Source organism: Varanus komodoensis, unplaced genomic scaffold (genome assembly GCF_004798865.1).
Source record: "Varanus komodoensis strain SLA01 unplaced genomic scaffold, ASM479886v1 scaffold11, whole genome shotgun sequence".
Taxonomy (NCBI): domain Eukaryota; kingdom Metazoa; phylum Chordata; class Lepidosauria; order Squamata; family Varanidae; genus Varanus; species Varanus komodoensis.
In genome coordinates this window covers 34222545-34238104 of record NW_025335317.1, presented here as the reverse complement: position 1 = coordinate 34238104, position 15560 = coordinate 34222545, and the positions used below count along the sequence as shown (strand labels likewise).

The 15560-nt window shown below is 46.6% G+C and overlaps 1 protein-coding gene across 1 annotated transcript in view; it reads right to left on the bottom strand.

Moving 5' to 3' along the window:
* The window catches only part of HEATR9 (HEAT repeat containing 9), a 37513-nt gene extending 29777 nt beyond the window's left edge, over positions 1-7736 (bottom strand). The window contains exons 1-5 of the mRNA XM_044420035.1: positions 7652-7736; positions 6246-6295; positions 3926-4095; positions 2110-2206; positions 586-642 (exon numbers count right to left, since the gene is read on the bottom strand). Of these exons, the coding sequence (XP_044275970.1) occupies positions 586-642; positions 2110-2206; positions 3926-4095; positions 6246-6295; positions 7652-7733 (456 nt within the window). The 5' untranslated portion in view covers positions 7734-7736. The remainder of the gene's footprint in view (positions 1-585; positions 643-2109; positions 2207-3925; positions 4096-6245; positions 6296-7651) is intronic.
* Between the last annotated feature and the right edge of the window lie 7824 nt (positions 7737-15560).

Below are 15560 nucleotides of genomic sequence, written 5' to 3'. Positions count from 1 at the left end.
AGTGGAGCACCCTGTGAACCCAAGGTAAGGCACCTGTCAGTCCATCACCTGGGCAGGGCTGGGCAGGGTTATTCAAGGACAAGGTGCGCCTTTGTTTTTTCAAAGGATAGCAGTCTTTGAGGGATTGTTTTTGCATTTAGATGAGCAGGCCCTTAAAGACGCTTCCCACCACACATTCACATGTATTCTGTATTCAGAGAGAATGTGGAATTGCCTCCCTTTGGAGATAGAATCGTGCCTGCAAGCCCTGAATAGGAGTCCATATATCTGCAGGCCTCATCACCTGATGAACGTGCCAATATCCAAAAAAGGGGCCACTACATGCCTGCAGCTGTACTGATGCAGCCTCTCCCTGTGACTGGAAAGTCCAGTGGCTCAGGCATCCATCTGTAATGCTACTTCAGTCCTGAGATCTGGATATATTTTTAAGATGCCAAGAACCTCAGCTCGCTCGCTCCCTGTGTATGTGTGTGTTGCTTTTATAGCACATATATCTGATATGTAAGAGGAAATCTGAAAAGATGAGTGCAGTGCCTGCTAAAGATTATAGAAAAGTCCAGAAAGGATGGATGAGGTTGAATTTACCTGAGCTGCATAGAGTTGTTCAAGTTCCACTGGGGAAGATAAGTATTTTATGAGAATCTGCAAGCATACAAAGTAATCATCATCATCATCATGGGAGGAAGAAGAGAGTGAAAAGATCCATGATGGATTATAGTTTGTAAGTCATGCTGAGTGACAGCAGAAAAGCTCTTGCTGGGACTCTTTGCCTGGTGAGCCATGCAATTAAGTCCAGTTAGGGACAGTTGATCTAAATTGCTTGGCCAGTGCTGGCTGGGCAAATAGTGAGATTACCTCAGCGATGGACTGGCTGAGGCATTCCCAGCCTCACTTTCATGCTTGTAAAATGGGCATAACGCAGGCACTTCATAATATGCGGGATCGCTACAATAGTACTACTAATAATGCCTGTGCAAATGCTAAATAATAAAATAGTGAAGGACTCTTAGAAAAATGCAATAGATTTCTTCTCACAATATTTCTTCCAAAGGCAAAGAAGAGATTTAACCAGTGGGATGCCTCATTTCAGCGGCACCAGCCCAGGGTCTCCCCCACCTATGGCAGGACGGCATTCACGCCACCCCACAGCCTGCGGTCCTGGTTGCGGCACAGGCAATCTGCAGGGGCGTCCCTCCCACAATCCTTTCCTCCGAGGAGGGACCCTAGAGCCAGGCATCAGGCCTGGCAGGATGTCCAAACAGCTGTGTTGGCCACTTTTCCGGATGACCTGGATCCTCAGAGCGCTTGTCTGTCTGCTGCTCACTCTGAGAGTCCGTGGGGGGAGCTGGAGCAAAGAGGCGCAAAGGACAGTGGGGGATGGAGCAGCTAGTGGGGGAGCACAGGGCGGTGGCAGGCAAATCCGGCGGTGGCAGGTTCCCACTCTCCCACTCCCTCTCGCAAGCCACCTGAGGTAGCACCTTGTCCTGCTTCATGGGAGGGCTGGCCCTGCATGTCAGTAAAGAGATGCTGGCGGGATTATACGATGGCAGCAAACCCCAGAGGTGCTTGCAGGTGTTGCCTGCCCTCAGATTCCAGGAAGGCATCAGATAGCCCTATCTCAGCTCCTCCAGGCAACCCTTTCGCAGGGAGCTTGTGATGGTGAGAACAGGGATAGTGTAAATGAACTGTAACCCAGAGGTGCAGGTTTCTTTCCATGGAATGAAATGGAATGAATGAAATTTCCATTTCCATTTTCATGGATTGAAATTTCCATGGCATAAAATGGAGTTCTTTCCATTTCCAGTAGCAGCAGTAAGGCAGCTCAAGCAAGTCAAAGCTAAAGAAGAAGCATTCCTATTCCCCAAAAAATAAAAGCTTGACATGGTCCTGAAAATGTGAGAGGGTTGTGCCTCCCTCATGTGAGCAAGGGAGAGAATAGACATGCCCTTTCTCCACAAAATCCATTGGTCTGCTTCAAATCAGCACTCAAAGGTTCCCTGTCCTTGTCCTGCTCTGCACATGAGAACAAAGCTACAGCAATGCAACCAAGAGTCTTAAACCTGCGCTTGGCGGATGCCCTCTTGAACATCATAACATCTGACGTCTGACCTTGAGCCTTTCTGGTTTCAGCTTCTCCTCCCACATGTATGTTTCTTTCTGTTTAGTAGGTGACGACTGGACAAACTTTGAGAGGAGAAAGTCAGACCTGAGTGAGATAAGATTCAACATTAAAGTTTACTCATTGGCTGTCTTCCGAAAAGGCTGTTCGCAGGCACACACACATCGTTATCATCATTAATTGCATTTTGATAACACCCAAACGTCAAGGTTCTCTGAGCAATTCACAAAAATTAAACCCTAAAGCAAAACATGATAAAATATAATATAAAACACACACTTGTAAAGAGCTCTTTGCAACACAAATCGATGCTATACTAGTTTGTCCTTGAAAGAGAAATCAGTCTATTTGTGGGTTCTAGCATGTTGTGCATTGAAAGAATTCTCAAAATGTGGAACATCCCCGGTGCCTATGTGTTGTCATTAAATACATTTTGTTAAATAGAAAGAGCAAATCGCTTCTTGTAAAGTGACATCTCAGAAGGGATGAATCAATGAATCAACCAATCACGAATACAACATCTTTACAGTATTCTGACTTAGGCTGCCTGAAAAGCAGTGAAAATCATAAAGGAATCACTACAGCTGCAGTGCATGATATCTTATTTTTAATCTTGTAAACCATTCTGAGAGTCAAACTGGCTATGGAGGACAGTATATAAAAGCTCGTGCATAGAAATAAATTATAAGCTTAGTGTTTGGACTGTTCCACAGTTATTCAAAGCTTGAGAGTCCAGCGGAATAAATAACCTGGATGAGATTGGTGAGGTGGGTCCCACACAGACAGGCTGACCACCTGAAGAAAAGGAAAGATTTGTGATGTGTTAGTGCCACCTTCTGGTTACTAGGAAAAAGCAGTAAAATAAGGATTTGGGGGGGGGGGGGGGGGGAAAGAGAGAGTTGTGGGGATGCAGAATTCATAAGAAAGGGCCAGAAGCCAACTGAGCTGAGCTATATTGGATTTCTGCACTGAACATGGCACAGAATCCGCCACTGCCTCTGAGGACAGCAGCTTATCTTTGGGGGTGCAGGGAAAGTGGTACGGCTCACTCAGCCCTCCCCTCCAAGACGCTGCTGCCACTCTTCATGCCGCCTGCCCAGACCCCTCGCTCTGCCTCATAGCCAGTGTGGCCCTGCCTGCCTCAGCGTGAGGACAAAGCTTCAGGCCGCAGCAAAGCAGCCTGGGAGATGATGAAGCACCGTTACCTGGAATGAAAGCACCTCAGCATGCGTCACTGAACATCTTTCTTCCTTAAACCCTGAGGAAGGAGGAAGGCTGTTTTCCAGGTTTAAAGGGATTAGAGGCAGCAGTGAGATACTTTCCCTTAAAGTTTAAGAAACTAACTTAAAACTGCATCCACCATCTAAGGTTAGCCCTTCCTTGGTACAATCCCAAGACTGCCTTGACATCTTCTTTTATTGTTCAGTTAATTCTCACTTAGAAGACAATGTCCCTCCATTGCTCAAATCTGACTCTTTCCTGAAGACTACACAAGACTTCAAGGGCCAAACAATAGTTGGTGTTTTTTTATCTTTCTTTTGCTTTATTTCTGAATCTGTGCTATGGCTTGAATTTGCAGTGGTGCATATTTGGTTTAATTCGGGGCCAGGTTATCTAATAGTCCTGGCAAGCCAGGGATGAATTTATAGCCACATAATGGCAACACAGCAGGGTCCAGAATCCCTGCATGCCAAGCAGAGAGATACAGCTAAACAAAATATCGTGCATTTTCAAGCATAAACCAACTGCATTTCTTTTGCCCAGCTCAGACAATAGAGGTAGCTATTCCACATGTTCCACTCTTACTTTTTCTTCCTGGTCTTAGATTTCTCTTTTTCCAGCTTTTTCCGATATATACATTGCTTCTCCAGACTTGCTGCATCAGGCTGCTCCACAATTCTGGGCTGGATCAAGTGAGGCTCGGGGGTGTGCGTTCTCCACTCTGAAGGGGACCGTGGATAAGTTATGCAAGGTTTCTAGGGGGAGAAATAAGCCATCGGGACTGCAGCAGCAGCAGAGCAAGCCACCCCACGGCCAGCATCACATTGGCCTTCTTAGACTAACACAATGGCAGAGCGCTCCAGAGCACTTACTCCATCCTGGTACCCTGCAAAGATGTTGGATTACAGCTCTCATAGGTCCCAGCGATGCTGGCTTTGAATGATGGGTGTTATACTCCAACACCTCTGGAAGGTGCCCGGTTCAAGAGGATGGCTTACATCAAAGACAACCTTGTGTTTGACAGCATTTACTTTTCATTTTAGCCTGTTCATTCATTTAAAATGTTTATTGGCCATTTTTCTGGGCAGAACTCCTCCCAAGGCAGGAAAGTAATACATGTTACAAATGGTTAAAACATATTAAATAGCAACAGAAGAAAAGATTGTCCAAATAAATGCAGAAAATAAAGCTTTCAACAGACAATTGCAGCCGCTGCACAGGTGCAGCTGCTGAGTCTAACAACACATCTTGTGGAGTAAGCCAGAGTAGTTTAGTCCATTTTCAGGGGCTTGGGAAAATATATGAAAATGCACGTCTCAGTGTCTGGAATGGTATCTTGAAACCTTTTCCTCACTCATCTGGTTGTACCTGTGGCTTCAAAAGTTTCAGCTTAGCATTCCCCAGCACACAACACACAACCTCTTTCAGGAAACCCAGGATTCTAGAGACAGACATGCTGGCAAAAGAGAGCATTTCTCTGCTACCCCAGTATTGAAATGTGTAGAGACGATTGTACTATTGCAGTTATTCTAAAGCCTCAGGTTGGAGTTAATGTTAGACTTAGGGAAATATCAGCACTTGTATGTGCCCAAGGTCCTGAGGGTAGATCAGATGAGACAGAAAAAGGTGCTGTGGAATAAAAACCTGTGTATGCTTCTTTTGCCAATGTTGTCTAAAGGTATAAGTAGACTATGGTCTTGTTGGGGTTTGGTTAAGAACTAAGCTGTGATTAGCAGTGGGGAAATGTCAGTTCCTCTGCATGTATTAAGGCCTGGAAACAGGTCAGATGAGGCAGAAAAGATGAGCTGCCAACAAAAATCCAGAGAGAACTGCTTTTGAGAAAGCATTCCAAATCTATATAGAATCTATGGCAGCTTCCGTTTCAGCTTCAGCTTAGGGTCAGGCTTGGAAAATTTCAGTTCCTGGTCTGTATAGGCAAGCTGACAACAAAAAATCTGAGTTTTCTCTTTTTGCTGAAGTTTTTTAAAAGTATAGGGAGTTTATGGCACTGTGAGTGTTCGGGTTAAGCTTCAAGTTAGGGTTAGTGTTCAGAAAATTTCAGTCCCCACACTTAAAGTGGACTTAAAGTAGCTCAGATAAGACAGAAAAGGTAAGCTGTGTTGTGAGTGGTTTCCTATTGAGGAAACAGGCTTATCCAAAGCTTCTTTTCCAAAAGACTTTATTGTTACATGCCTCTGAGTAGACATGGAGTGAAATGTTGGGCCCTCTCTAACATTCCTCATTCCCAACCTCCCTTATAGCCCTTCCAACCTTTGGCTCTGCCAACTGAGCTACGGCTCCCACACAGAGGCCAGCTTGCCTTGGCCATCTATAAATAGTTGTCATGGCCAGAAATGGAAGCCTCTTGAGCAAGGGTACCTAAAGTGAAAGATGCAAATCAGCTCTCCAAGTTATCAAAACTAAGCAAGGGGAGGAAGGCGCCTGCGTTCCGAGTGTCACCCGGTAGTGTGCAGCTTGGTTGCACTGGGAGACCTTCTTCTCAGGCACCTCAGTGTCAATCAGGGATGCAAAACTTGAGGATTGGGGGCCAGATCCAGCCACACCCTCCTTTCCCTGCCTGCCAATCATCTCATGGTTTCCTGGCTGAGGTGAATCCCATTCGAAAAGCTACGAATTCCTTTCCTAAAGGCATAATTACTGGCAGTAAGAGCTTTAAGCCCAGAGAGGTTGTTATTTGGCCCCACCCTCCTGGGCCTCTCCACCCCTTGTGCTCTTGGCCCAGCCCACCACACTCCTGCCAGCTTCTCAAAGTGGGATTCCACCCTCCAGCTGCAAGAGGTCCAACACCTCTATACACACTGTATAGGCTGTGGAAGGATCATTCGCTTTAACTTTTAAGTACGCGTATCCCAGTGACTTTCCATGGATACCAGAGACTGCTTACCTGGTGGAAGGAGTCCCTTGGCATCTTGAACTGGATAGCTTTCCTGGCTGCTAAACGAAAGAAGCAGACAAAGCCTTGTCACCATTCCAGAAGGATGGTGCTTCTGCAGCAATCGACTGTTTATCAGCTTCTGTGCAATGAAGCTAATCCGTAGAACAAAAAGTCAGGTGTGATCTGTCAGGCAGGAAACAAGCAGTCCTCTCCTTGGCTAAGGGCACAATCCTGTACCCCCACCAAAAAAACCCCAGGCAACCTATGTGGAGCAGGAAGAGCGTGGATCTTTGTCTCTGTGTTCCTCTCACCCTGTAAGTCCATTAGATGGCCCATTTCAGCTATTTCGAGGTGGCACTTTGGGCCAGGGTGAGGTGGGCAAAGAGAGTGGAGCACCAGGGTCAGACTCCTTCCCTCTCCACCCTCTGAGTTCTCTCTTATGGCCTCAGAGAAGCAGCTGCCATGGTTCTTTCTTCACCAGCTGCCAAGAGGGAAGGGCTTCTGAGAGCAGACCCCTGCCTCCAAGGTCAGAGATCTTGGCTGATCTCGGATCTGGAAATCCAAAGCATCCTGTGACCCTATGGATGCTCTCCTGGAACCGTAGGATCACTGTTTCCAGCTACAGTTCTCTGTACCTCATGGCCATGTGTTGATGCTTGCCTGTTTGTCTGCAGATGGCCTTTCCACATGAGGATGTTAATCTCCTGCATCTATTTTTCGTTTCAAAAACTGAGATAGGCACATTACAAGAATGTTCCCTTTCCTGCTTCTTCACCACATAGCCTCTAGGTGGCACTATGATGCAGTGGGAAAGTGCCATCACACAGTTGGAAAAACTGTTTTCATTCACTTTAATGAATAATACTACATTTCCCTGCTCCAAAGCATGCTGTCAAAAACAAAACAGAAGTGGCATGACATAGTCTAGAGAAGTATAAACAACTGCCAGCAGGGAATGATGAGTGCACAATAAATGCCTATGTAGAAAAAGCTCTTAATGCTTAAAAAACGTAGTGTGCAATAATCAAAAGTCAGCCTTGCGGAATGGCACTATAGTGACTAGCGGTTTTGTTGAAGCATAAGCCATTACAGCTTTGAAGTGCTTCTTGGTTTTGCTGATACAGAAGAGCACACTCCAGAGTGCACAGTTAATTAATGTAAATCATGAGAAGGCAGCGTCAGCCAAAAAGGAGCTGATTAGTGGTACCCAAAAGAAAAGCAAGAGGGGTTGTCTTATTTGCATCAAATGCAAAATATCTGTAGTAAAAATGTACAAAATATATGAGTATTTCCACCAGTGTCCCTCTGGCATTGCATCTACACAAAAAGCTCCCAGCTGGACAATCCCAGCAGCTGTGTGCATAATACTAAGAGATAAAACCAACTCTGTGTTATTCTCCAAGGATCTAACTCACCTTTGTCTTCTGGGGTCTCTATTATGGAGCCCCATAATGATTTTTTAGGCATTTTGGCCCCCTGAGTCATTGCCAGGAGCATCTTTGCCCCGTCCCTTCTTGGCCCTTTCATTCCAAGTCTTAGGAGTCCCTTCAGCAGCTATTCCAGCAATCTGCAGGGGCTTTTGGAGGACTTTCCCTGAACTGGGATTGAGGAGTGATGTCATAAACCACTACTGTGATATGGGGCTTATTGTACATATACCAAAAGTGTTACTCAGCTCCAGATACTTCTGGGTGGACCTGATTATCTGAATTTGTTTCAAACTGGTTTACTCCTCATGCAGGTCTAAGAGGGCTTGATCAATCGGATGGATGAGCTACTCAAGAACCAGGCAGGAGGAGTGCCTCCCCATTGGTTTTGCCAGGCCTCGCAGCAGCTTTTGATAGCATCATCTATGATATCCTTGTGGACCACCTGGGTGGTTCTGGTTCTTCCCGAGAGTCAGTTTCTGAAGGTTCCTCTAGGCTTCCTCCTAGAGTGTCCTTAGAGTTCTATCCTGTCCCCATACTTTTTAACATTTCCATGAAATCCCTGAGATTGGTAATGGACTCATGTGTCTAAGAAACTGAGACTTAGTCCTGACAAGACTAAGTGCTCTTGGTCAGTTTGATCACTTAACAAGCCAGCTTTGGACATGAGCCAGGAGTGCTTTTGCCCAGGTTTGTTGTTGTTGTTAAGTCACGAAGTCGTGCCTGACCCATCGCGACCCCATGAGCAACATTCCTCCAGGCCCCCCCGTCCTCCACCATCCCCTGGAGTCCACCTAAGCTCACACCGACTGCTTCAGTGACTCCATCCAGCCACCTCATCCTCTGCCGTCACCTTCTTTTGCCCTCAATCGTTCCCAGCATCAGAGTCTTCTCCAGTGAGTCCTTCTCATTAGGTGGCCAAAGTATTTGAGTTTCATCTTCAGGATCTGGCCTTTTAAAGAGCAGTCTGGGTTGATCTCCTCTAGGACTGACTGGTTTGATCTCCTTGCGGTCCAAGGGACTCACAGGAGTCTCCTCCAGCACCACAATTCAAAGGTCTCAGTTCTTTGGCGCTCAGCCTTCCTTATGGTCCAGCTTTCACAGCCATACATTGCAACTGGGAAAACCATAGTCTTGACTATACGCACTTTTGTCAGCAGGGTGATGTCTCTGCTTTTTAGTATGCTGCCTAGATTTGCCATAGCTTTCCTCCTCAGGAGCAAGCGTCTTTTAATTTCTTGGCTGCAGTCCCCATCTGTGGTGATCTTGGAGCCCAGGAAAATAAAATCTGTCACTACCTCCATTTCTTCCCTGGTGCAAAAATTGCATGCATTTCTGGTGGCTCGTACGTGCCTTTATTAGATCAAGACTGGATTACAAGATTGGATGTGTTCAGTGCAAGGTTGCCTTTGGAAAGCATTCAGAAACACAGCAAATGAGGTTCTGCTCTGAGCTAGTCTCTTGGAGGATGTTTTCACTTTTACAGCAACATCATATTAACAATTTATCAACAACATAGTCTGTTTCTGAACTCAAGGTGCATTGCTGCTTAATACCCTTAGAGTGCAATCTTGTGAATTTTTAGGCAGCAAAAAAGCCGCACAGTTCCCAACATGTCCCCTACAGCCAGGTTGGCTGTGCAATTCTGGAAGTTGCAGGACAAAAACACTCCAGAATCTCATTTTATCTCATATTGATTTATTTCCTTGCTGTACTTTTAAAGGACAAACCACTTCTCTGGGCACCATACAATATGTTATCTATTTATTTAAAACATTTGTATGCTGCCCAATTGTGCCACAGCACCTCTGGGCAGTTCACAATACGAGATGCTATACACATACAGTACAAACATTAAAACAGGAAAATAAAAACAGTGCAAAATAAAAACAGAAATCAGCAGCAACAAATAAAACCTTTATAGCATCACAAAACTAGCAGCAGGATACAGCTAAAAGCATGACAGGGCAGTTCTTAAAATGCCTCGGGGAATGAAAACGTCTCCATCCAGCATGAGAATGCAGACACCAAGTGAGTCTGTCTAGAAAGAACGTGTCACAAATGGGCTCGAATGTCAAACTGGGTTACCTAGAAAAGTTCCTTTGGCACATTCTGCCTGTGGCCCGTTGTCTTACTTTACAGAAGACAGTCCTCTATGTGAAGCCCTTTCCAGTCCAAGCCCAGTTTAAAGGTGAAGAACCATTCGAACTGGGAACCAGCAGGGGCTTTCCAGCTGCCCATCGACAATCGAGCAACAAACCAAGCAGGGTGCTGCTATTTACATTGCAGCATGTATTTCTAAATTTACATCTTTCAGTGTGAAATAGTGTGTAATCCTATGCAAAACAACACTCTCCCTGTCCTCCTTTTGAGTGATGCATTTCCTCTTATTTCAGGCATGCCTGAATGTGCATCCTGACCTGAAATGTGCTTGGCAGGAGCGCCCAGGAGGGCATTCCTGGCTGCATCACAAGCTGGGAAGCTTTCTTCCCCTTTGTGTCATCTGATCAGGATTCTATTTTTTATTTTTTTGGTGTTAGCCCCTGTGGGTGTTTCTCAGATAACAGGAAGGCAGAAACTACATTTTAAAAATAAAATGTTTATTGAGGGCTGAGGCTAACATCTCCAACCACTATTGAATTGTGCCAAATGCTGCTTTAGAAACTGGCCAAACTGGGGCCTATTGGGAGTTATAGGGCTTTTTCTGCCAAAATTTGCTTAGAATTATACCCATACTGTGCAAACCTCTGTATGATTTCCTAAAAAAAAAACCCTATTTAATTTCATGGGACTTATCTCCTGGTAGTGACTATAGGATTGCAGAAACTTTGAATATTCCAGGGAGGTTTTTATTTGGCATCCTGCGAACTGCAGTCTCAGATTAGATTGATTTATACAACAAAGGAATCCTGAGCTGTTTTTGAAACATCCAGTGTGTGGCAAGAGAAAAGGGGGGTAGTATTTGGGCAGTGTTACTGAAAATAAAAGGGAACAGAAGTATAAAAATAAGTCAATACGAACTCACTGACTATTTTTACTAGCAGCATGGGTGGGAAAAGTCCAAACAATGTCTAACTATCCAAGGTTCCCATCCTAAACCTGTTCAGACAGAACATCCTCAAGACTGCATCTGAACTAGCAAAATTCTAGAACTCCCCTAGACTGGTGAACCCCCCGGCCCATGCAGCATCTTCTGCACTTACAGGTCAGTGCAGCATAGGGCCACAAGCATGGTGGCCGGATTGCAGGGAAAGCCATATGAGGCAAGACTGAGGAAACTGGGTCTGTTCAGCATGGAGGAGACTCCAAGGGGATCTGTGGGCAACGTACATGTATGTGAGGGGGTGTCACATGGAGGTGGGTAGAGACATGTTCTCCCCTGCAGAGAAGGGCAGGATGCGCTCCAATGGAGCCAAGCTCAAGGAACCAAGGTTCAATTGGGATGCCAGGAGGTACTTCCTGACAGTTAGGACCCCGAGGGTATGGAATGGGCTTCCACAGGAGGTGGATGAGGTCCCATCGTTGAGGGTGTTCAAGGATAGGCTGGACATGCACATGATGGGCATGTCGTGAACAGAACCGGCTGGAGCCGAGGGTCAGACTAGATGGCCTGGGAGACCCCTTCTGACTCGCGCTGTTTCTAAATTGTACCACCCATGTGCACTGCCCGGCCGACTGGTGGCGTGGGGGGAGAGCCACAAAGTGAGTATTTCACCTCCTTGCACGCAGGGATGGTGGGTGGGGTTGCAGGGAAGGGAGTGTGTGCGTGTGCTCATAGGTGTGCACATGTGCAGGTCCTGACCTACCGGGACAAAAAGATTGTCCACTCCTGAGTTAATTATCACATTCAGTTTGATGCTGGCCTTGCTCAATGTATCAGCATTATAGTGGGAGCTGACTGCTACGTTGCAAGGACTTCTGGGGGGTGCCTACAACACTTGGCTTTGGTGACCGAGCTACCTGGAATCCCAACATGTGTAGTCAGACTTTTTTCCTCTTAAGAGATCCGTCCTCTTCAAGCAGAATCTTCTGCTTCTCATAATACGACATGCTTACATGTGAAGGTAATGTGTGTGCGCGTACGCGCATGTGAATTTCCAGAAATCAAAATGAAAACATAATAAAAATATATTACAATTTCCTAGCATAAGGTTTGAATATATTCACTACATAGATACATATGTAATGGGTACCCCGCATGTTTCAAGAAATGTGTATGTAGACGTATATGACAAGATATACTACTGTACTCAGCCATCATTATTCATAGACTTCGACAAAAGCAGACCAAATATCCCTCTACTTGTCTATTTGAAGATGGAGGCTAAAGCCCACTCATTCAAACATTATTTTTATTTAACGTTTCCCTGCTACATCTAGCTACTGCCACAAGGATCTCTTACTTTCAGGTGAACATGAGCAGGAATTTGTTCATATTAACTCAGACAAGGAAGCCCTGAAAACAAAACTGTGTCTGGAGTCTATATATACTCTCATTTTGCTGTTTACAGACTGTTAAACTGTGCAAAAAGAACAATGCCAGAGGCTCTGTTGCTTTATGTAATCTTGATTATAACAGCACAGAAACCTGATGTAAACAAACCTGAAAACAGAGATGTTTCTGCTTTCAGCCTTCTGAGAATTTTCTTGTTTAAGTCCTAGCCAGCACAAAATGTGAACTTGAGTTTCAGTACCTTTGCATGCAGAACTTAAAAGAGTGCCTCTAAATACAACCCCCTAGATAGCCATTCATATTTCGCACCCACAGACATGGCTGAGCCCTTGGTGTCCGTCCGCATGCTTTGGCTAATCTGCTGGGAGAGAGATGATATATTCATTCATGCCATAGCATGGCACCGCACTGCTCAGAGCTGGCTGCATCTCTGCAGCGTGATTAGCCACAGCTGAACCTAGAAGTGATGTACAAATGTTGACAGTGGGGCGGAGGGGGGGCAAATCCCCAGAATCACCCACATCCTAGGCTTAAAGCTGGGGAAGAAGCAGAGAGAAGGGTGTGCTCTGACCCAGGACCTTCCAGAGAGTGCTTGAGAAACCTAGCCAAGATCCACAGGCAGATGGAACTCCATCTTGTCGAGTCATCCGAGAAAAGTGCGAACAGTTGCACACATTGAGGCAATTATCACTTTTATAACTGGAACGTTAATGCTTGCTCCCTTTGTCCTGTAAGCTTGATACATTCCATGGCTGAGTACAACTCTTGTTCCTTTAGGACAGAGGCATTTGCAAAGACTGTCAGCTCTGCCTTAACCTTGTCTTAGCGTGTAGGGAAATGGAATACCCAATGCATGCCCATGATGAGGTGCCTGCAGGGATGTGCCCCCTGGATCTGGCTGCTTAGGAACCAGGAGGACAGGATAGGCCTGTACTTTCTCTGGCATGGAGCTGGGGACCCCATTCAACCAGAAGAATGGGCTAAAAAATGAAAGTACCCGAGAAGCTTCTCCAGGCTGTTACAAAACAAGATCCACTGGAAGCCTTTTATTTATTTATTTATTTATTTATTTATTTAAAACATTTCTATGCTGCCCCATCGTAATAAAGCCTCGGGGCAGCTCACGAAACATCAATAAATAACCATACAATAAAACCCCAATACAATAAAACCCCAGTGCAATAAAACCTCAGCGCATTCTCGGCTAAAAATTAAAAAAAAACCCTAGCAAATTAACAATTAAAATACGTTTTAAATAAAAAGGTCTTAGCCTGGCGCCAAAAAACAAATAACGATGGCGCCAGGCGGACCTCTCTGGGGAGCACATTCCATAAATGGGGTGCCACCACAGAGAAAGCCCTCCTCCGGGTACTCACCCTCCTGATGTCATTCTCAGATGGTTCCCAGAGAAGGGCATCTGCTGCTGACCTCAAGGGGCAGGAGGGCATATATGGGAGCAAGCGTTCCTTTAGGTATCCAGGTCCCAAGCCATTTAGGGCTTTATAGGTCATAACCAACACCTTGAATCAGGAGCCAGTGGAGCTGAAGGAGAACTGGGGTTATAGGAGAACAACGCCCAGTCCCCATCAGCAACCTGGCAGCTCTATTCTGCACCAATTGAAGTATCCGGACCTTCTTCAAGGGTAGCCCCACGTAAAGCGCGTTGCAGAAATCTAATCGGGAAGTTACCAGCGTGTGTGTCACTCTCGCCAGGCAGTCATTCTCTAGGAAGGGACGCAGCTGATGGATCAGCCGAAGCTGAAGGAAGGCGCTCCTTGCCACCGCCATCACCTGGGCTTCCAGAGACAGCTCAGGGTCGAGGAGCACTCCTAAGCTGTGAACCCTGTCCCTCAGAGGGAGTGCAACCCCATTTAGGACAAGGCCCAAGTCCCCCATCCCAAGGTCCAAACCGCCCACCAACAGGACCTTCGTCTTGTCTGGATTGAGCTTCAGTTTATTGGCCCTCATCCAGCCCATTACCTCCGCCAGGCACCAAGCTTTTGAACCCAAAGCTTGAGGCAAGGAGTGTATGCCTAACTACTTACAACTAGCAACTCATCATTTCATAAAGTGCTTAGCAGGGAGACCATCACTTTAAAGAGTGGGCAGCAACGTGAAAGCCATTTTGGTTCCCTAGGAATGCACACGTCTTGCAGCCAGCCCGCCTTCAAAGCCCCTCCACCTCCGTGAGGGAGCCAGCTCCGGCCTGGCCACCGGCAGGCTTGGCACCAAGTGCCTAAAGACAGCCTGGCCGCTCCCTCAGCCACACCACCGTCCCCTTTGTTTGTATGCATCTGATATGGGGGCTTGATCCGCACATGATGAAAACACTGGAATTACAGTCGGACGCCTGCTTTGGTGAGGAAGGAGGCACTTTCAGGAAACAGCTCTAAGGCCGGCTACCCGCCAGCCTGGTGTCTGCCGAAAGCAACAAGCTGCATCCTCATGTAGCCACACTGGTTTAGGAAGATGAAGCTTGTAGTTCACCTTGTAATTTGAAGGAGAGCAGGCTAGGAATGGCTGGCCTTGGCCTGGTTCAGAGTGGCAGGGAAGAGTTTGTGCTGGCTTCTCTTCGCTGCCCTGTGCAGTAATAGTCCTTTGCATTATGCCTTGGCATATTCACCTCACACAGAGGACCTTGCAACAGGCTTCTAAGCTAGGCAGGCATTGCTCCCACATTCCAAACACGAAGCAGAAACATTTCATCTTGAAGCAATGAAAGCTATAGTTCTGGGGGAAACTCTATGCAACTATCTTTTGAGTGCGCATGTCTAGAGTTCACTGCAGAGGATAGGCTGGAACATAGAAACACAGAAACAGAGCAAGTCAGAAGGGGCCTCCCGGGCCATCTAGTCTGACCCCCCCGCTCCAGTTGGCTCTGGTCACGACGTGCCCACCATGTGCATGTCCAGCCTATCTTTGAACACCTCACCAATGTGGTCTCAACCACCTCCCGTGGAAGCCCATTCCACACCCTCGGGGTCCTGACTGTCAGGAAGTGCTTCCTGGCATCCAAATGGAACCTTGTTTCCCTGAGCTTTGCTCTGTTGGAGCGCGCCCTGCCTTCCTCTGCAGGGGAGAACAGGTCTCTACCCATCTCCGTGTGACATCCCCTCCCATAACTGTATGTTGCCAACATATCCCCTCTGAGTCTCCTCTTCTCCAGGCTGAAGAGACCCAGTTCCCTCAGTCTCGCCTCATATCCCATTCCCTGCAAACCGGTCACCAACCTTGTGGCCCCGCGCTGCACTGACTCTAACCTGGCTAAATCCTTTCTGTAATGAGGGGCACAAAACTGAGCACAATACTCCAGTTGCAGGCGCACCAGAGTCATATAGAGTGGTAGTAATACCTCTCTCGATCTAGAAGCCACACTCTGGCTATGCAACCAAGGGTGGCGTTCACCCTCTTGACCACCGCATCACACTGCTGACTCATGGCAGT